This window comes from Salvia splendens, chromosome 3 (assembly GCF_004379255.2).
Source record: "Salvia splendens isolate huo1 chromosome 3, SspV2, whole genome shotgun sequence".
Classification (NCBI taxonomy): Eukaryota; Viridiplantae; Streptophyta; class Magnoliopsida; order Lamiales; family Lamiaceae; genus Salvia; species Salvia splendens.
Genome location: NC_056034.1, coordinates 16,022,570 through 16,044,115, shown reverse-complemented (window position 1 = coordinate 16,044,115; position 21,546 = coordinate 16,022,570). Strand labels below are relative to the sequence as shown.

Sequence of the window (21,546 nt, the reverse complement as noted above, 5' to 3'; positions counted from 1 at the left end):
TTTTGTTTGATCGAATTTGTTGCACATGGCTTGTTTAGCTAAGTCCAATTTACTTTTTTTGTGTGGTCTGCAAAGTATGAGTGTTTTCCTAATCTTTGTGAAGGATTAAGTATTGCATGCACCAGAAATTCCACCTACATCAAGGAGACCCAAAAAAAGGGGGAAACAAGAAACTAGACTGCCAGATAATTAATCTCAAAAGTAACAACACATGATATAGATATAAAGAAATATGTTCATGCATTCACTTTCATACATTGATATATTCTTGAAGCATGTTAGTTAATCAAAATTGCATATTACCAAACTAGTGTTAGACTGATTTGTGACAACTGACAAGCCATGAGCAATTGATGAATAAACCATAGTTGCAATATAAAGAATTCCCACACTTTTCCATCTAGAATTTTAGCTTAAAAACCACTACTACCTCCACTTCTCTTCCCAAAACTGCACTAGCACTTGGAAAAAAACTCCCCATTCCTCATGGAAAACTCCAAACCATTAGCCACAGAGAGTTTTTCTTACAGTTGGTTAGTGGACAGAAATCAACACTCTCTTGATGTCCTAACTGAGATTATCTCACCCCAAAAATCATGTGAAAAGGATCAAAACTTCAACTTTGATGTTTCTTTGACAGCATTCCGTGCTGCCCTTGTTCATGCTGATGAAATATTTGCAGACGGGCAGCTCACGCCAGTCTATACCTTGAAAAAGACTCCAGATTACACCCCTGCATCGCCTCTTTCCTCGTATGTAACAAGAAGTCCATTTGATCATGGATGCAAGAAGCAGTCTTGTCTGGTTGAGAAATGGAGAAGGTCATCAAAGTGGATCTTGCACAAGTGTTTTGGATTGATTAGGCCGTTGTACAAAAGCTTGAGGAACAACAGTAGAGTTGATGATCTTGAGAGAAAGGTCTGTGAGGTTCGGAGCTGGACTAATTCTCTGCAGGCATCACCAAGGCCTAGCTCAGCTTCTGCCCTCAACAAGACGAGGAGTTGGGCCGCTTCCCCTCAAGCCTCGCCTAGATTGAGCCCGTCTCGTGCTAGTAGTGCTTGGTGTGGTGATGAAAGCTCAATCCATGAAGCAATTCTCTACTGTAAAAGATCAATAGGTAGTTGAGCTATTAAGTCCATCTGATTTTTTAGTTTCCTTGCTAGTTCATTTTTCGAAATTTTATTTTGATTATAAAAGTTTTCACAGGACTAATGATTTCATTTTTTTCAAAAAACTCAGAACAATAAAGGAATTTTCATCTGCACAGAGAAGGAACAACATGATCAAGCTGAACAGAAACCAAACTCAAGAAATGAAGCCTTGTTATAGTTTCTTTTTTATCCTTTAGCATTTAAAAGGAAAAGAGTGTGACAATAATTTTGGAATTCCACTCAAGGCATTGTGCAATCTGTCAATCCTTGTATTGTAATGAAAATTTCTCCACACTGTACATATTATTATTATTATTTGTCCTGGAGAAAAATAGATTTGTAGACACTCTTTTTTCATGATAATATTATGATTTATTTTTGCCTTCATACGTTCATCAGTTTGGAGAAAGAAATCAAGCGGTTCGTTGTTGCAGAAGAAGATATACCTCTGGCATCTTGTTAGTTAGCATGATGCTAGGATGAGGTTCACATGGGCCTCACATGTTACCATTTCTCTCTCTTTTTGTTTCTTTGTTGTGTATTCTTTATTCTAATTTTTGTGAATGTGTTTCAAAGCAAAATTGATGCTTGGTCCACAACCATCACAAAAAACCAAACATTCACCCAACAAGAGCAAATAGATGAAAATAGCAGAAGATTCATTGCCAACTTATGTAACATATCCACATCATTCAAAACACCACTATTACATCATGTGCATGATAAAAAGAACTTATTAAGAATCAATTTTTTGCACTAATCTGTTGTGATCATTTACATGAGTGATGCCTAATTCCTGCCAAGTTTGAACATTACATAGACCATGAACTAAAGGATCTCAAATGCTACAAGCAACTGAAACCTAACTCTTTCGTTGGGGAACAGCCGGGGACATGGAGGCTCCATCAGGGCAACATGCTGCTTAAGATAGGCCTTGAAACAGCAACATATTCTTGTTCCTATCTGCCATTTTTGCTGTCTGTTTGCATATCCATTCCCTTTATTGGCGAAATAGCACAATCTTGATTTGCTAACGTCTAAAACTTCAAGCTTCAAATACATCTCAAGTTAGCCGAGATTGTGGGGGACCAACGCCTTAAGACATCCTACTTGTCCTCACTAAGTGTTTTCGACTTTTGTCTTAACCAACCACATGTATTTGGCCTTACTCTCCCAGTCCCAGTCGATTTCACCACAGCAACAAGATGTGAAAAGGGCAAGGCTGAAAAGGTTCCAAACTTGTGCATTGGTTGAAACTATGCCAATTGCCAGACATCATGTAATTATAGACTTCTAGTCAGTTATTATTGCCAATTTCTTCATCCATATGGCAAATAAGTTAAAGTACCTAAGGTAAGATAAGTCAAGGTCAAACTGAAAACCATATAAATAGAGATAGACATATAACATATTAAAGCAGGACAAGAATGGAAGTTTAAGAAACACCTTCAAGATAGGTAAAGCCTTGGATAACCAAAAATGATGTCAAAAGTGGGATTTGAACCGACGCCCTCTCACGAACACCTTGAGTCTGGCGCCTTAGAGCATCTCCAATGGCGGACGTCCGGTCGGACATCCGCGACGGGCGACCGGGACGTCCGCCATTGGGGCGTGGCAACTCGGATATGGATGTCCCTTAAGGACGTCGGATGTCCTCGGACGTGCGGGCGACGGGCGGGCGGACGTCCGCCATTGTGGCGTGGGTCGGGCGTCCGGTATTTATTTATTTAATTTTTTCTAAACTCTATATATACGGCTCGTTGAACTTCATTTCATTCGCACCACTTGTGTTAACAAGTTTCTCTCTCTACATTTCTATTTTCAAGTATATCTAGAATGGTTAGTGACAGTGATAGCGAGGATGAATTGGAGGTCGCTGTGGAAGGTGCGATAGATAGGCTGCTACACCAGAGGGAGCAGCGGCGGCGGTACATCGGCCGATCCGTCGTCGAACTACAATACCCCGTGACCACCTTGCTGCACATATTCGGTTGTATCAGGACTACTTCGCTCCGCAGCCGCGTTTTGGGGATGCCTTATTTCGGCGACGTTTTAGGATGCATCGTCCGCTGTTTATGCATATCGTGGGTGCTTTAGAGAGAAGATACCTGTATTTTAGGATTAGGGAGGATGCAGTTGGCAAATCCGGACTCACGCCCTTACAGAAGTGCACTGTCGCAATCAGACAACTGGCGTACGGAGGCGCGGCCGACATGTTCGACGAGTATCTCCACATTGGCGAGTCGACAGCCGTCGAGTGTCTGCAGAATTTTTGCGCGGGCGTGAGAGCGATATTCGGGGAGTGGTATCTTCAGAGTCCGAACCCCGAAGACTGCCAGAGGCTGATAGATATGCATGGGTCGGTGCACGGGTTCCCTGGGATGTTGGGCAGCATAGATTATATGCATTGGGAGTGGAAGAACTGCCCTGCCGCCTGGAAGGGGATGTACACTACCTGCTTCAAAGCCAAGCATCCCATGATGATCCTTGAAGCTGTAGCTGGCTACCGGCTGTGGATATGACATGCTTATTTTGGAGTCGCCGGGTCGAACAACGACATCAACGTTCTCCAGTCGTCACCCCTGTTCAACGCTCAGTGCAATGGTGTTGGTCCCGCCATCAGTTTCGTCGCCAACGGCAACCAGCACAATATGGGATACTATTTAGCGGATGAGATATACCCAAACTGGCTCGTCTTTGTGAAGACAATCAAGCATCCGCTCGGACAAAAGAAAACATACTTTGCGAGCCGTCAGGAAGCAGCGCGCAAGGATGAGGAGCGGGCATTTGATGTGCTCCAGAGTCGATGGGCGGTAGTGAAGGGTCCTGCACGACAGTGGTATATTCCCAACATCGACGATGTCATGTACGCATGTATCATAATGCACAACATGATTGTCGAAAATGAAGTTGCGGAACTGACTCAGTGGACCAATGAAGATGATACGGGTGCAGGTCCAAGTCACGGCGTGGCCACCGCGAATGTGAACATGGGGGTACCTCATGGAGAGGTCGAGCGGATGCATGCATTTGCCGACATGCGGCAAACAGATGCCCATGTTCGACTTCAGCACGATATCAGTCTCATATGCGTGATGTAGTGATGTTATTTGAATAAATTTGTTTCTTCATTTTTTTGGCTTCGACATTATACAAACCAACTGTTTTGACAGGAATCTAAGGCATAGACCTTTTCATTAAATTTTGACAGGAATCGATGAAAATTAAATTTTGAATAGTTGAATTAGAAACTGGAGTTCTCCACCAAAATAAAATAGTGTCCCTAGTGTAACTCTAAATAAACATTGAATTTAATTTTACAATGAAGAAAAGGAAATATGTATTCCTGGAAAATATATGCTTTTCATGTACATTAATAGAAAGATTTAAGCCAAACTTGTTAGGTAGTAGTACTAGTATAAAATACAGTATTATGTCAATTAAAGCTAAATATCGATTTAATGATGCAAAATTACATATCATAGTATATCATATGTCTGGCAGTTCACCAAGAAATAAATTAGTACTCCCTTCGTCCCAAGGAAGATGACTCATTCCTTGGGTGGGACGAGATTTTATGCAACTTTAGTTTGTGTGTCAAATGAAGATAGTAAAATAAGATGGAATATAGTAGAGATAAAGTTGTTTCCAATTTTAATAATGAATCATCTTGGTTTGGACAAAACTAAAAAAGAAAGTGAGTTATATTATTGGGACGGATGGAGTAGGTAGTAGTACTAGGGATGTCAATTTAGCCCGTAACCCGTGGGCTGACCCGAATAGCCCGCCAAATTTATAGGGTTAGGGCTGAAAATTTCCAGCCCGATAAAATTACAGTCCGATTAGCCCGCACCCGATTAACCCGCAACCCGTTAGGGCCAGACCCGAAAACCCGATGGGCTGGCCCGGAAACCCGATAAAATTTATATTGTTCTATTTGTTTGACTCTAATTCGACACTTCATTTATTATTTTATAATACAGATTACTGAAAAAATAACTTCCATTTTATATATTAAATATATAAATTATATATTAAGTTTTTATTAATATAATAATAGATAAATGAATTAGAAACTTCAAATTCACTAAAAAAATATATTTAAATTTCTAAACATGCTTTAAAATTTCTTGATGTTTATGTTTTATGTTGCATAAATCTCAAATATTAGTATTTGATCATGTTAATATTTGAGTTTACGCATATATCTCAAATTTATCATAATTAAATATTTTACATTTTATAAATATAACTAATTTTCACCATTATTTATTGGATTGATCGCATGTTAATTTTATCGGTAGCAACCCGATTAACCCGATGGGGTAGCCCGAAACCCGAGCTTTTAGGGTTAGGGCTGAACTTTTATAACCCGAAAAAATAACAACCCGATTAGCCCGCACCCGATTGACCCGCAACCCGAATAGGGTTGGCCCGAAACCCGATGGGTTGGCCCGATTAACATCCCTAAGTAGTACTATATCATATGTATGGCAGTTCACGAAGAAATTAGTACTCCCTTCATCCCAAGGAAGATGACTCATTCCTTGGGTGAGACGAGATTTTATGCAACTTTAGTTTGTGTGTCAACTGGAGATAGTTAAATAAGATGGAATATAGTAGAGATAAAGTTGTTTCCAATTTTAATAATGAATCATCTTGGTTTGGACAAAACTAAAAAGGAAAGTGAGTTATATTACTGGGACTAATGGAGTAGGTAGTACTACTACCACTATCCAAGCAAAACTAATTATAAAAGTAACGCAATCATAAATTTTTAAAAAGTGAACTGCCTCAAAAGTCCCTAACGTTTTGGATTGTGCCTAAACAAATTATGTATTACTAGAAAATATGAATAATAATAATAATAGTAATAATAATAATAATAATAATAATAATAATAATAATAATAATAAAAGTAGATGAAAAGTGAAAAGTTGAAGTGTTGGACTTTGAATCATTCGGTTATTTCAGTTATAACCGATAACCGACCTGTTCTAACTGAGTCTATTAGTTAAGAAACCGAACTAGAGATCGGGTCAGTTCCGATTAGTTTTTTTAACCAATTTTTAGGGTCGGTTAACCGACAAGTTGATTAACCGAACCAACCGTTTACCCACCCCTAATTGTAACGATAACATGAGTGCACGGGATCCGTGTCAGTTGCCATATTCTGCACGAGCATGTAAATTCACACATGTTCACTACATACTGGCCACCTGGCCTCGATACTTGGTATGAATCATCTCTGTTCCATGTTGATCTCCAAGAAGAAGCTCTCACGTACAACTTATCCACAATCTCTTTGATAACGGGAGGGACTGGGTGATCATAGCTCTTGATCCACTTGCCTCTAATCTGAATCATCTCCATCTGACCCTTCCAAATCTCCTTCAACATAGTGATAATATCTTTCTCTCAAGCCATTGTTACCTTCGAATTGAAGGTCTCGTAGATATTGTTGAGGAACACATCACAACAAACATGTGTGGAGAAATATGCCTTCACCCATTTTTCTTTGGGAGCTATACCGACTAGGTATTGATGTGCTCGGGGATATAAAACCCGCAACGCATCCATCCGCTCCACATATTGTTCGTGGGTTGTACTTGCCGCAATCTCCAACAAAATGTCTTCAAAATTTTCCCTAATAAATCTCTTATTGAAGTTGTTGTATATGTGCTGAACACAGAAGCGATGCTCGCTCTGTGAGAAATCCTCAAGAATAACTTTTGCAAGGCCCAACCAAACGCAACACAACACCATTAGACCATGCACACGTAAAAGTAGTCATAGTATAATACCCCCTCCGTTAACGAAAAATAGACAAGTTTTGCCATTTTGGTCCGTCTATAAAAAATAGACTAAGTTCAAAAAGGAAAGTTTTCAACCAATACTAACCCTACACATCATTCTAAATGTGGATCCCACAATCCACTAACACTCATTTCACTACTTTTTCCCTCTCTCTCTCTCTCTTACTTTTCCTATCTCTCTCTTACTTTATCAATTACACATTTAAACCCGTGTCATTCACAATCTTGTCTATTTTTCGTGAACGGAGGAGTAGTATAAATCCATAATCACATTGACAGTATATATCTAATTATAATCATTGTATATTATATAACTTTTGTATAATATAGATTTATGAGTATGATTTTGACTGGGTTTTGTTTGCATATTTTGTTTTTTCTTTCTTTATTAATGCATTTGTTGTTATAACTTATAATGCTCTATTTTGGAGATTAGAAGAACGTTTTGAGTCTTTTATCACATTTTGTTATTCGTTATTTGATAGTGTTTTAGTATTTTGTAGAAGAATTATATGGCTATATTTTCATGTTGTATTTTAATAGAATCCAGCGTCACCACCACATGACACCAAAAGATTAGCACCAATTATCTTATATACAAAAACAAAAGAGAGTGATAAGCAAAAACTAAGCATCAGAACCTTTTACGTTTTATAAGGAGAACCCATGTTCAAATCAGTCAAGTGATCCGGGAGTACAAGAAAATACCTTACATGGTCCTGATGACAGTCTTGGTAGGCTCACTACCACTTTAACATGCTACCTTCAGTATTGACCATATGTAAAGTGGTAGTGAGCCTACCAAGACTGCCATCGAGACCCTAAAAGGTGTTTTCTTGTACTCCCGGATCACTTGACTGATTTGAGCATGAGTTCTCCTAATAAAACATAAAAAGTTCCAATGCTCAGTTTTTGCTTATCACTTCTCATTTTATTTGTGATGTACTAATGTTTCAGGATGAACGAATTACTAGGCATAAAAGACAATCGATGCAAATCTTTTGGTGGCTGGCGGTGGTGACGCTGGATTCCCTGAAAATACAACATGAAAATAGAACCATACAAATCTTCTACAAAATACTACTAATACATAATCCAAATAACAAAATGTGATAGAAGACTCAAAACCTTCTTCTAATCTCCAAAATAAAGCATTATAACTAGAACTGGGGAAAATACCGGAAATACCAAAATACCGAAATTTTGGTACGCCGTGATTTTTGGTATGATGTGATACCTTATCGAAAGATAACAGTATGAAATTTCATATACCGTGTTATACGGTGCATATCGAAATTCGGTATATACCGCAAATTAAGGTATATATCGTAAAATATAAATATAATTATGAATAAAATATATTGAATATATATTTTAAATTATAAAATATAAATAATATTCTAAAAATTCAAATTATCTATTTTCATTGATGTTGAAAGTCAGGAATACAGCAAAAGTACGGTATACTGAACTTTGGTACGGTATACCGAAAATGAGGTACGGTATCGGTGTGAAATTTCGTCGTACCGAAAATAAGGTATATCGAAGTTCGGTGTAAAAGTATGATTTTTTCACATACCGAATTTAAGATATTGTGGTTTCAGACTTTCAGTAAGGAATACCGTACCTAACCACCCTAGTTATAAAAAACAAATGCATTAATAAAAAAAGAAAAAACAACAATATGAAAACAAAACCTAGTCAAAATCACACTCATAAATCCAAATTATAAAAAATTTTACAATACACAATGATTAAAAATGGAGAAAAGAAAGAGATAATTCCGATTATTTTTTTGATTCTGCTGCCATGCACATGCAAGGACGGAGCAGAGCAACGACGACGACTTTCCCCGTGCCGGTGGGCGATTCGAGCAGTGCATGGGTTCCCTCTCTTTACGACTTGTTGAGTGTGGAGATCACTCGGGTCATGAACGACAACTGAGTGTCGAAAGGCTAGTATGAGAACTCTGGAATTCCGCCGAAGTCGACCGTCTTCGTTGAGTTGTTGTCGTCTGATTTGGGGGTGGATTTCGTAATATTAGGGTTTTCCGACGGAGAGGTAGAGTCCTTGATTTTCAATTTCGTGTTTTTGTGTATGATTTTGGGGAAGGAAGTGTACGGGATACAAGGCGAGGCGTTAACGGAGAAATCTTTCTTTTTCGAAAAGATAGAACTACATTTATTTCTTTGATTAAAATTGTCTTTTGATGTGTCAGGTGTTTTTCTGTTTGATCGCAACAAAAAGTCGCGAATTGTTATTGTTTTTCGGATTTTATTTTAATTTCCATGATTTTCTTTATTTCCTTTTCAGATGCTTGGGTTTCTAGACTTTATATATAAGGATAATTGTTTCCGTGTTAGAGTTTGATTTTGATAATAAATTGCATTATGAAGAAAGTTAGGCCATGTTTGGTTGCCAGGATTCTGTCTAAGAAAGTAATCTGATTCCTTAAATTTTAAATTCCTGTGTTTGTTTCCAGTTTTAATCAAACTGGGAAAGTAATCAAAATCCTGAAACAAGGAAAGTTAGTACAACTTTCCAGGATTTTGAATCCTAACTTTTCTTAGGTATTCTTTTTCCTAGTTTTAGGATTCTTACATATTTAATGCAATATAGTACAGTTTATTATTATTATTATTATTATTATTATTATTATTATTATTATTATTATTATTATTATTATTATTATTATTATTATTATTTTATTATTATTATTATTATCATCATCATCATCATTATTGTTATTATTTATTACAATGTTTTAAAAATAATTTAAAAGTATAAACTATACTTAATTTCAGGATAATAAATAACTATAATTCAAATTATCATAATTATAACTATATTTTTAATATTTATTTTTATTATCATAATAATAATAATTTATTAAATAATTAAATATAATTATAATTATATAATAATATAATAATTATTAATTTATAAATTAGTAATTAACAATAAAATTGTAGTGAAATTTTAAATTATAAAATTTATTCAATTAAAAATTAAGCAAATATAATGATAATAATAATAATAATAATAGTAATCTTATTTATTATTATATTATTATATATTATGATGTATAATCCATATTTAAACTATCCATCGTAATAATAAATAAAATAATATAATTATTATCATTTGTAATTAATAATTTATTAAATAATATGTATTATTATTTTTTATAAAAAAAATAATATATATATATATAGAGGGTTGTGATCATATGATAACCCATAATTTGTGTGATAACCCTATAACCAAATCTGCACCACACATATTTTCTAATCTTGTGGCTGAGATTCAAACTTAGATTTACTTCATAAAAAATGCGCAGAGGGTAAATATGTCATTTCCCTCATTTAATTTCTGAATTTCGCTCCATTCTTTCATTCTCTCTCCGTTCGATTCTCTTCCCTTTCTCAGTGATTTTGTTTCCATATTCCTCTTCTTAGCGATTTTGTTTCCAGATTTTCTTCCGGGAAGATGTTTTCAATTGTGCGTTCAATAGAGCATCGAAATGGAAGTTCAATTGGGTGGCCGGAATTCATCATCAGCTCCGTCGAATAACGGAGATCGTTGGAATCCGATTCGGTATGCTCACTGCAGCTGTTTCAGGTGGTGTTGTCGCTGTTTTTGCTACTTCTATTCTTTTCCTTAGTCTGTGTTTTTTTATGATCATACAAATCCTAAATGATGGCTATACTATGCAATTCATTTATCATGAAAAGGTGCGGATACGCAAATTCACATGACATGTAAATGATAAATTTATTAAACGTGTTGTCCACAAATAAGAATCAAATCTCTGTCTAAATATTAATGAATTTATTCCATTTCCATTTGACAATTTTTGAGCACGATGTGATGTAGAAATCTTTACTGCTTCTCTGTTTCTTTGCTCTGTAGTATTATCATGCAAAAGTATCATTTTATCATTTAAAACTATCATTTTATCTCCTCAAACTATCATTTTATGATGCAAAAGTATCATTTTATCAGCCAAAAATCTAAAACTATCATTTTGAAACAAAAATATCATTTTATCACTGAACCTATCATTTTACCCACTGAAACTATCATTTTATTCCCCGAAACTACCATTTTATCCAACCAAAGAACTCAAACAATCAATTTATCATGCAAAAGTATCATTTTATCATTTGAAACTATCATTTTATCTCCTCAAACTATCATTTTATGATGCAAAAGTATCATTTTATCAGCCAAAAATCTAAAACTATTATTATTAAACAAAAATAGCATTTTATCACTGAACCTATCATTTTACCCACTGAAACTATTATTTTATTCCCCGAAACTATCATTTTATCCAACCAAAGAACTCAAACAATCAATATATCATGCAAAAGTATCATTTTATCATTTGAAACTATCATTTTATCCCCTCAAACTATCATTTTATGATGCAAAAGTATCATTTTATCAGGCAAAAATCTAAAACTATCATTATTAAACAAAAAGTATCTCTTGTGGGCCATTTGCATGGCTGATTATAGGCTGGACACTCTCTCACACTCTCTGTGTTATTGAATTTTTTGCTTGATTTAATTGAATAATTTACCTCGTATGATGATAATAGTAGGGTAAGGACAACATAGATAGAGAGCACCCATTTTGGTGTGGAATTGATCCATGTGAATAGTCAAAATAAACATTAAACTTGATCGAGCTTCAACTTTTGTATATTGCTGCAAGTTAGAGAAAGTTCTCTTATTCTTTACATTGGTAAGATCTAATCTGTGACATAAAAAGAGATGGAAGAACAAAAATGGCTATACACTAAAAGATGTGTATCAGGACCGTGTTATGTACATTTGATTATAAGACAACCCTTCTATGCTATGCATCGTCTTTCAGCTCACCGTTCTGGAGCTTCTCAGCCTCCACTTCATCATTTATGTCCTGCATTTTGATTCGAACAAAGCTTGAAATCAATAGCACTAGTAGTATTAAATTTCGTAATTTAATACTACTAGTGTTACGTTTTTAAACCTCATGGAAAAGCAAACTAAATGGCCATAATCCTTTTAGAATTTGTTCCCATTTTGAGATCGCGCAAATTAGTTTATTAGTATACTTCTTTTTCCACTTTATATCAACCTAAAACTTAAATTAACATCGAGTGATGTGTTTTCTGAACAAGAGTGATATATTTTGTGAACAAGAGTGAAGTAAAATCAGAATAAGAGTGATGTGTTTTGTGAACAAGAGTGAAGTGTTTTGTGAAAAAGAGTGAAGCGTTTTCTGAACAAGAGTGAAGTGTTTTTTGAACAAGAGTGATGTGTTTTGTGAACAAGAGTGAAGTAAAATCAGAATAAGAGTGATGTGTTTTTTGAACAAGAGTGAAGTGTTTTCTGAACAAGAGTAATGTGTTTTGTGAAAAAGAGTGAAGTGTTTTCTGAACAAGAGTGATGTGTATTGTGAACAAAAGTGAAGTGTTTTCTGAACAAGAGTGATGTGTTTTATGAACAAGAGTGAAGTAAAATTAGAATAAGAGTGAGTGATGTGTTTTCTGAAAAAGAGTGATGTGTTTTGTGAACAAGAGTGAAGTAAAATCAGAATAAGAGTGATGTGTTTTGTGAACAAAAGTGAAGTGTTTTCTGAACAAGAGTGATGTGTCTTTGATTTTTTGCTATATTAATTTTTTTTACTTTCACATTTCCTTCATTTCTTCACATTTTGACTTGAATTTATCCATGTTGATGCAGAAGGTAGTGATCGATATCTATAAAGACTATAATCGAGTGGGTCAAGATTTTGTGCCTTCATGATTGTTATATTACTGAAAATTATTTTATTGTGTAAATTTGATGTTTGCTGATTGGGGAACTTTTTCTATTTCTGTTATGAAGGAGCTGAAACAATGTCGATTTGCTAACTATGTCAGATTTGTTTTATCGAAAATTTAGTCTATGTTGTAATTGCAAATTTTGAAAATCTTGTACTGTAACGCCCCACTTTTCGAACCCTAATTTTGGAACCCTAAGACGTTGTATTTATTGCTTTGATTGTCGCAATTAAATGATGAATTGTTATGTGATTTATTCGATGACCTAATTTTGTTTTGACCTAGTCAATTTCGTTGATTTTATGACGTGGCTTAAATTAATTGATGTGGAATGAAATATATTGCGGTAACTTATTTTTTTAAGGGGAGTGAGATTTAATTAGGATCATAAGTAATTACCTTGCCCTTTTGTGGAGAAAATTTCGACCATTATTATTATTTGGAGAGGAATTATTTTTTTTGGATTTAATTATTTATTTTGGGATAGTTATCCAAATTAAATCCTAAAGCCTAATTATCTTATTTCTTCATGATAAAAATCGGCCCTATTATTTTTCCTAAGGGAGATTTCGAAATCTCCTAGTTTGTGGGAGAAGGAAATTATTCATTATTTATTTTGATCCCTTAATTATTTCTTTCCATGTTTTAATTGGAATATCCTAGCAAATCTTGCCTTATCTATTTTATTAAAGATTTGGAAATTATTCCTTGTGGAAGAAATAATTTCACACGCCTATTCCTAGTTCATGGGAGGATTTTTATTTATTTTTCTGCTCCGTATTATATTTTATTCTGCTCCGTGAAAATACCAAATTAAATCATGGCTAATTAAATAACCATGATTTTCGAATATCCTCCTGATTCTCCCTCAATTTACACGCCAATCATCCCTCCCCAAATCTCTCAAATCTTTATTTGATTTATTCTCCATATCTTCATCCAATTAATTGGAGATTTCATCTTAACTCTATAAATAAAACAAAACCTAACCCTAGCCCCCACCAAAAAAATCGCCCCCTCCCTTGAAGTACACGCTCATTCCCTCTTCTCCACTCTCCCACACTTGTTCATCCATTCTACTCAAGATCCCCTCAATTTCCCAAGAGATTATTGAAGAACCAAGGTTTTATTCGCTTTCTACCGATTGTTTCGTCCAAGAAAGGTAAATTCAAACCTATATCTTCACTTCTCTCCACCTAAACCTTCTTTGAATCCGTCATGCATGTAGAGAGTGTAGGGAATGCGGATCTAAGGGTTTAATCGGTGGGAATGTGTAATCGTATGAGTGAATGCATTTTTATTTCAATTGGTTGATGATTTAATGAATCCTCGGTGAATGATATGTGATTTCATGAAAATATGTGTCTAAGGACCCTTTTGAGCATGCTTGTATGTTAAAACCATGAAAAGGTTGATTTTGAATAAGTGGGGGTAAACCCTAATTCGGATTTCCTAAAAGCATGAGAAACTGTGATTCCGAACAGTAAGTTCCGACTCGTTTTTGACCGATCAAATGAACTCCAATTTGACCGGATCTTTTTCCTGAGTAAACTTCATGATGTCTTCTATGTTGTGTGTAAATTTCAACCCATTTAGATAAAAGATGAATTTTTGGTGAATTTTTAAAGTTGACTGCGCAATTCTGCCAGAAACATGTTTTCTCGACCAGTAGGTTACGTCTTTGATTTGACCGACTTAAAAGGGGTATTTTGACATGAAATTTAAACTGGAAGTTATTTGATGAGTCTACTGCTTTTTCGTAAAGTTTTAGCCCCAACGGAAGTCGGATGATTTTTAAATGATTTTTATAAAATAGTTGCGCAGTGCTGCCAGATTTCTACCTTTGCAAAATAACTATGTTTTGAATGGCATACATGAATTATATATGTGACGAGATGATGTGATATGCAAAGATGTTATGCTATGATGTGATTTCCATTTGTTGTTGGGAAAAAGGAAAAATTAAGGACATGCATAATACTAAGTCCATGTTAGTGACTAATTGGAAATACCTTATCCAAAGGTGAAAATTCGTGCGTAAAGCGTGATATCAAAGGAAAAGCGAAACTTGAAATCTAAAGGATCGAGGTGGGCTTCTTTTCAAACTTCTTTATTTTTCCGAAAATATTACGTGGTGTTATAAGGGTGGTTTAAAGCGATTATCATGCCGTGATTTGTTTTAACATGCCTATCTGATGTGGCTGTTGCCACTGTTATATAAATCGAATTCGGGTCCTCGTAGGGCCGCAAACCCTACTTGGATTAGTGTACGCCTATGGTAGACTGTGTGCTAGCGTACGGGCTGGCCGGTCTAGTGACCTGGTTTGCGGCCGCATTCCTTGTCATGTATTGGCAGATATGGTTGATGACGATGGGGAAAAATGACTACGCAGTCGCTATTTTGAACAATGGAAAATATTTTGGTGCCTCGGGCCTTTATAAAGTAAAACCCCGATGGTTACCTACGTATGGCATGATAATATGTACTTTTATTTAAAATGTTTTCGGCATGAGCCACTGAGTATTTTCAAAAGTACTCAGCCCTGCATATGTTTTCTCTATGTGCAGGTTGAGCAGCGACGAGCGGTTGGTGGTGTTGAGCATGAATTAATAATAAACTATGGTCGTTTTGAAACTCCGAGTGTCGTCGTGTCTTCACACATGACGTCACTCTTCTCTTGGATGCTTCCGCTGTGATGTTTTCTTTACATACTTTTATTTAAATTAAAAACTGTTTTATGTGGGATATTTGAAATATGTTACTTTTGAATAAATGCTAAACCCTTAGTCCTTTATTTATTAAACGTAATTACTCTTGGTCGTTTTATTTATTAAACCTAAATTTTGGTCACGCTTCTATTGAAAACCCTAGCCATCTTTGAATGTCCTTTAAAACCCCCTTTAAGTCGCGATCGCCCGCTTTTATTAACCCTAGGGGGCGGTCGTGACAGTACAAGTATGAAATTGAAAATCAACCAAAATTGCCCAAAATTGTGATCCCTATAACAGTTGTCCTTAAAAGAGTAATATTCAAGATATGATTTGAAAAAATATTACACATTTATATAGGAAGAACTCATGTAAAAAAATATATCCCCAGCCGGCCATCCCCTCAAACTATCATTTTATGATGCAAAAGTATCATTTTATTAGCAAAAAATCTAAAACTATCATTATGAAACAAAAATATCATTTATCACGGAACCTATTATTTTTACCCACTGAAACTATCATTTTATTCCCCGAAACTATCATTTTATCCAACCAAAGAACCCAAACAATCAATTTATCATGCAAAGGTATCATTTTATCATTTGAAACTATCATTTTATCCCATCAAACTATCATTTTATGATGCAAAAGTATCATTTTATCAGCCAAAAATCTAAAACTATCATTATGAAACAAAATTATCATTTTATTACTGAACCTATCATTTTTACCCACTAAAACTATCATTATATTCCCCGAAACTATCATTTTATCCAACCAAAGAACTCAAACAATCAATTCATCATGCAAAAGTATAATTTTATCATTTGAAACTATCATTTTATCTCCTCAAACTATCATTTTATGATGCAAAAGTATCATTTTATCCTGACGGTAACAATATTAAGCTTCCATATTCCCAAGAGGACTGCGAGAAGTGGACAGTGGAAAAATGAGTCGCATGGTGGCACGCACTGCAAAAAAAGGCTCATTTTCAAGCACTTATTTGCAAGCACATCGTGTGGTTACAAATTATGACAGTTTTTCAAGCACAATTGCGAGCAAAATGAAAAAATAGCTACCACTTTCTAAATAACCATTGGTTTGCGAGCAAATAGCACTCGCAAAAAGACCATTGTCGCATTGCCTTCCATTTCGAGCACTGGTGTGCTCGCAACTTTGGTAGTAGTTCTTTGTAAATAATTTGTTGGGCCGCATTTTATAGCAAATATTGGCGCAAGATAAAACCCAATTTATTTTAAACATTTATCTTCATCTCCCCTGTTTCCGATAGTCACACGCCGCTGCGTTTGTGGCCTTCCGACGAAAAAAAAGTCCACCACCACCGATCTGCGGCCTAAGATGGCGATGACTCTAGAAAAACTTTCAGAATTACAGACCTCAACGGAAACAGTCTTCAGCCTCCACAACCGCCGTCTTGCTCGACGCCGCCGGTAACCCTATCATCACAAGGTAACTGATTTATCAGATCTAAATCTAAATCAATTGATCAAATCTAAATCTCGATCGTTTGAATCAATAGATCAAATCTAAATCTCGGTCGTCTGAGTCAATTGATCAAATCTATATCTCGATCGTGCAACTTCTGACGGCGCATAGGAGATGGTAGGTTTTCAGATGAGAGCGGATTCAAAGAATATGCTTTTTTTAGTGTGAGAAAGTCATCGATGATTCAGTTCAAGACGAAGCTGGATATGTCCATGGTTGCTAATTCCAAAGAGGATCGCTGTGATTTTAGGATTGATGGCAGCTGGTTTAAGCGATCATGCGCCATATACGCCAGAGACACCAATAATGACATTGCTCAAGTAAGATCCAGATTTAAAACCTCTTTTTTCTCTAATTTAAATCTATCCATTAATGATGTAACTATTATGCACTTGGTTTATGGTGTATCTTATTCTTCATCTGCTTTACTCAATGGATTCTACTGCTAATTGGCTTCATTCGATCTTTGTTGAGGTAATTCTGTATCTAAGAGCCTTACCACCATTATGTGATTTGCACAACTAACATAACCCCTTGACAAATTGTTTGAGTTTTATATTTGCTTAGTAACAAGTATTTTATATGATGTTGTTGGAAAACTCCATGTTTCTAGACAGAGGCCAAAAATATTGTGAGTGATCAAAGGTCTAAACTATTGACAAGTAGAAGTGCACAGAGGCCTATGTTATGATATACCTTAAGGAGCTCAAAACAAGGAATTTGCACCCTTCTTCAATCAGGTTATCCTTGCTCCTAATCTTCTTTAACAATACCACATTATTTACACTTTAGTGATCATAGATTGGATTCAAATTTGAGAATTTTAATCACTTCTACTTCATACTCCTATCAGTGCAACTTGTATCACTACTCTAAATGGAAATGGAACTATATTCGGTTGTGCAGATTTTACAATTTTGAATGCCAAGAAAGCCGTTGTCTAATTAGACCTTTTCAAACATGGTAAGTCAAGAATCACCATATTTTATAGCATGATGGAAGAGTTTGCTATAAATTATGCATTATCCCTGCTCTAAATGGAAATGGAATTATATTCTGTTATGCATGCTGCCTTTTATCTTTCTTTCTAATTTGCTTTTCTTGCATATCATGGATAATATATTAATGTGCACCTCTCCCCTTGGTGAATTAGTTGACAAAATAAGAGATCTGTTGACTATCATGTTTTATTTCTTACAGCAGAACACATTTTATTTGTACAGGCACCAAAACTAAACTGTTGTAGATGTTTACAAAGACAAAGTATGAGGCTTACTCTAATATTAAGTAGTAACTCTCAGGATATATTCCGGATTACTCCCTGCAGCTATTTCACTTATAGCAAGAAAATGTCGACGGCTCCTCCAATGTTATTGTAAAGTTCCCTCTCTTTCGTTCATTCTCTTCTATGTGTGTGTGTGTGTGCGTTTGAATTTATGTACAGAGGAATTAGTATTTATAGGAAATGCAGAAGATCGGTAGATGTATATAACATGCCTATCAAGGGAACAGAACTGCCTACACTTTTTAAAGTTTTGTGTATATGTAAAATATTTGTTTCTAGTCATTCTGAACTATATCTTACTTTAGGATTTTAGTTGTTTTCCCTATTGTCATGCCAAGCTTGCAAATGATCATTTCCGTGTTCTGTTTTGCTTAATTTAGCCTTGAAAATTGTTTACTACTATAACCTTTGGACTTAACATTCTCCAAGTTTTTATAAATTATTCATTCCTACCATTCTTATCGTACTGATTTGTTGATTTGTTACATGTCAATCCAGCAAACGAACGGATGCTCGAAGACGGTGGTGCTGATAGAGGCGAGCAGACTCGGAGAAACAAACTGCTGCATTGGTAGAACAAGTGAAAAGCCTTTATTCAACAATTCCTACAAATGAAAGGAAGCTAAGGATATAGATTAAGCAATGTAGACTCCATGAAGTGTGTAAAACAATTTTATTTAATTGAATACATTTCTGAATTCCATTTACTCTATTTATTAAATTGGTAATAATTAATAAATAAATCTATATAATAATTTGGAAAATAAATAAAAATAACAATATAGCAAACCAGCATATCCGAGCATATTTTATCCAATAAAACAGATATTTTGCAAGCACAATGCAGTGCTTGCAAGTTTCAAGCATTTGGCCAGATTAGCGAGCACATTCAAAGTGCTTGCAAATTTTCAGCTATGTGCTTGCAAAAATGCTTGCAAATTTTGCAATGAAGCAAATGGCTAGCACCTGTGGTGCTTGCATGTTGCTTGCAAATCTCCATTTTTGCAAGCACATGTGCCTATTTGCGACCAAATTGGTGCTTGCAAATGAGCATTAGTTTTGTATTGACGATAGCTGTTTCTAGTGCTCTTTCAACAGGAGATGAGTCGCATGGTGGCACGATAGCTGTCTGCTTCCTTCTCCGACATCACCCTCCTGGTTGAGTCCAGCAGCAGCGACGCGTCACACGACTGCAAAAATCAAAATAAAAAATTGATTCAATTTTACACAATTTTAGTGTAGGTTGCAAATTAATTACCTCGACGAAGCAGTCAAATTAATTTTACACAATTGTTTCTGAGCCAGGACAAGGCGGTGTTTTTGTGGCGCTTGTAGAGGAGCTGGACTTGCTCCTTGATGATTTCCTCGGCTTGAGGGCATGAGTCTCGGTAGAAGTTCATGGAGAGGCCTTCATTGTCTGCGGAGGCGGAGAGTGAGCAGAGGTAGAGGAGTGTGAGGATGATGAAGTGCTCCAGTGCGGCGACGGAGCACGGGATCAGATCCTTCCTCGTCGGCCTGGTGGTTGCCACCGCTGCCAGAGCTGATAATCCGGCTTCCACCGTCGATGAATCGCTCTCTGCGGTGGTTAGGTTGTAGTCGAAATGATAATTTTGCCCTTAATATATCCGAAAATGATAGTTTTGTTAGATTAAATGTAGACCACATATTTTAAGAATGTGTGGTGGAGATTTAGTTATAGGGTTATCACACAAATTGGGGTTATCATTATAATGCACCCCTATATATATATATATATATATATATATATATAGTTGTGATCAATGTCGAACCCTTTTTAAAGACCGAACTAGAGACCAAATCTCACCCATCCATTAATCACATCTAATGGGTATTAATAATTTCTTATTTTTTTATTCAATTAAATTGGTAAAGGGTAGTTTAGGAAGGTGCGCTCTTCTTCCCTTTCCAAATCCAACCAACTTCTCTCTCATCGTCCCTGCCACCATTTCTTCTTCTCTATCTCTCCCTCATCGGTGCTTCTACAACCACCGCTCCCTCCAGCCATGTCTCATCGGCATGCACCGGCGCTCCTTCCGCCATGTCTCATCGGCGTTCCTTCCGCACTGCCTCGTCGCCCATGCCGCCTGCCTTGCAACTCCACCGGTCTGCTTCAACTGCGCCGTGAAGGGTAAGTGGAAGCATCGCAGTTGATGTTAAAATATGGGTTGAGGCATTTTAGGCCGACTCCGAACGGATATGTCGACTCCGATCTCTACGTTTCTCTCTTCCCAAATCCAATCCACTTCTCTCGATCTCTACGTTTCTCTCTCACCTATCCCCGGCGCAACCACCTCCATCGTGCAGTCTCCCCCGCCCCACCGCATCGGAGTTGAGGAAGAAACACCACTCTGCGGAGTGGATCTTCGATCTGGTGGAGATGGAGAAGCTCTCCGACTACACATGGAAAGAGGCATATAACGTCGTGGAACAAGCTGATGGCAGAGCAGAACAGATTCATGGAACGGATTCACGTCAGTTTCTCGCTGCATCGCGCATCTATGGGGCATGAACGAGGATGTGGTGCAGACAGCGTACGATATGAATATGATGACGTCGGCGTAATGGGTGGTGGTGATGGGGAGGATGGTAGATAACATAAGAAGATAATTGAAGAGGTTATGAGAATGGGCTGGAGGGGATGCTGGACGAGTTGCCGTCAGTGGCTGAGAAGATAAAGAAGCTGCAGAGCAGCGTCACCTTCTTCAGTTGTTGCGATTGATTGGAGGCATTTCTGAGTGGAGAAGAAAGTCTGGAAATCGTCATTATTTAGATTTATATATTACTTCAAACACCTAGGCTATAACTTCATTCAGTTGGGTTATTACTTCATTGACCTGGGTTATTACTTCATTTGACTAGGTTATTACTTCGTTTTCTGTTCTATTACTTCATTCAAATAGCGCCAAGGGTTGAAGTAGTCAGAAAGTTTCACGACTTGAGAAAGAAATAAAGAATATGTCCAAGTCTGACTGTAAATGTGTCAAATGTGGCGAGGTTGGTCGGCTTGATTCAGGGAATTGCGACAAGATATGGAAGAAGAAGAAGAAGAAGAAGAAGAAGAAGAAGAAGAAGAAGAAGAAGAAGAAGAAGAAGAAGAAGAAGAACTGATGAGCTTATTTCCTTATAGTAAATTATTCATTCCAGTAGGTTTTGTACTTCATTCATGTAGTTATTTACTTCATTCCAGTAGTTTATTACTTCACTACAGTTTGAATTTGAATTTATTTAAATTTTTTG

The 21,546-nt window shown here is 36.2% G+C and overlaps 1 protein-coding gene and 1 long non-coding RNA gene across 3 annotated transcripts; both read left to right on the top strand.

The window, feature by feature from the left end:
• The first annotated feature begins 393 nt into the window (after window positions 1–393).
• Window positions 394–1,538, top strand: LOC121794009 (probable membrane-associated kinase regulator 6). The gene is made up of 2 exons (XM_042192020.1): window positions 394–1,117; window positions 1,240–1,538. The coding sequence occupies exons 1-2, from the start codon at window positions 487–489 to the stop codon at window positions 1,245–1,247; spliced, it is 639 nt and encodes a 212-aa protein (XP_042047954.1). The 5' UTR covers window positions 394–486; the 3' UTR covers window positions 1,248–1,538.
• A 15,009-nt stretch (window positions 1,539–16,547) lies between these two features.
• LOC121795244 lies at window positions 16,548–18,995 on the top strand. Of its 2 annotated transcripts, none has more exons than XR_006049432.1 (5): window positions 16,548–16,967; window positions 17,038–17,743; window positions 17,910–17,966; window positions 18,227–18,378; window positions 18,787–18,995. It is a non-coding gene; the product is annotated as an uncharacterized LOC121795244 (long non-coding RNA). The 2 variants fall into 2 exon arrangements; XR_006049433.1 differs by having other exon boundaries at window positions 16,549–16,967; window positions 18,305–18,378.
• Window positions 18,996–21,546: the final 2,551 nt, after the last annotated feature.

Coding starts and splice junctions, on each gene's coding strand:
- LOC121794009 (XM_042192020.1), top strand. CDS start 487: ATGGAAAACTCCAAACCATTAGCCACAGAGAGTTTTTCTTACAGTTGG.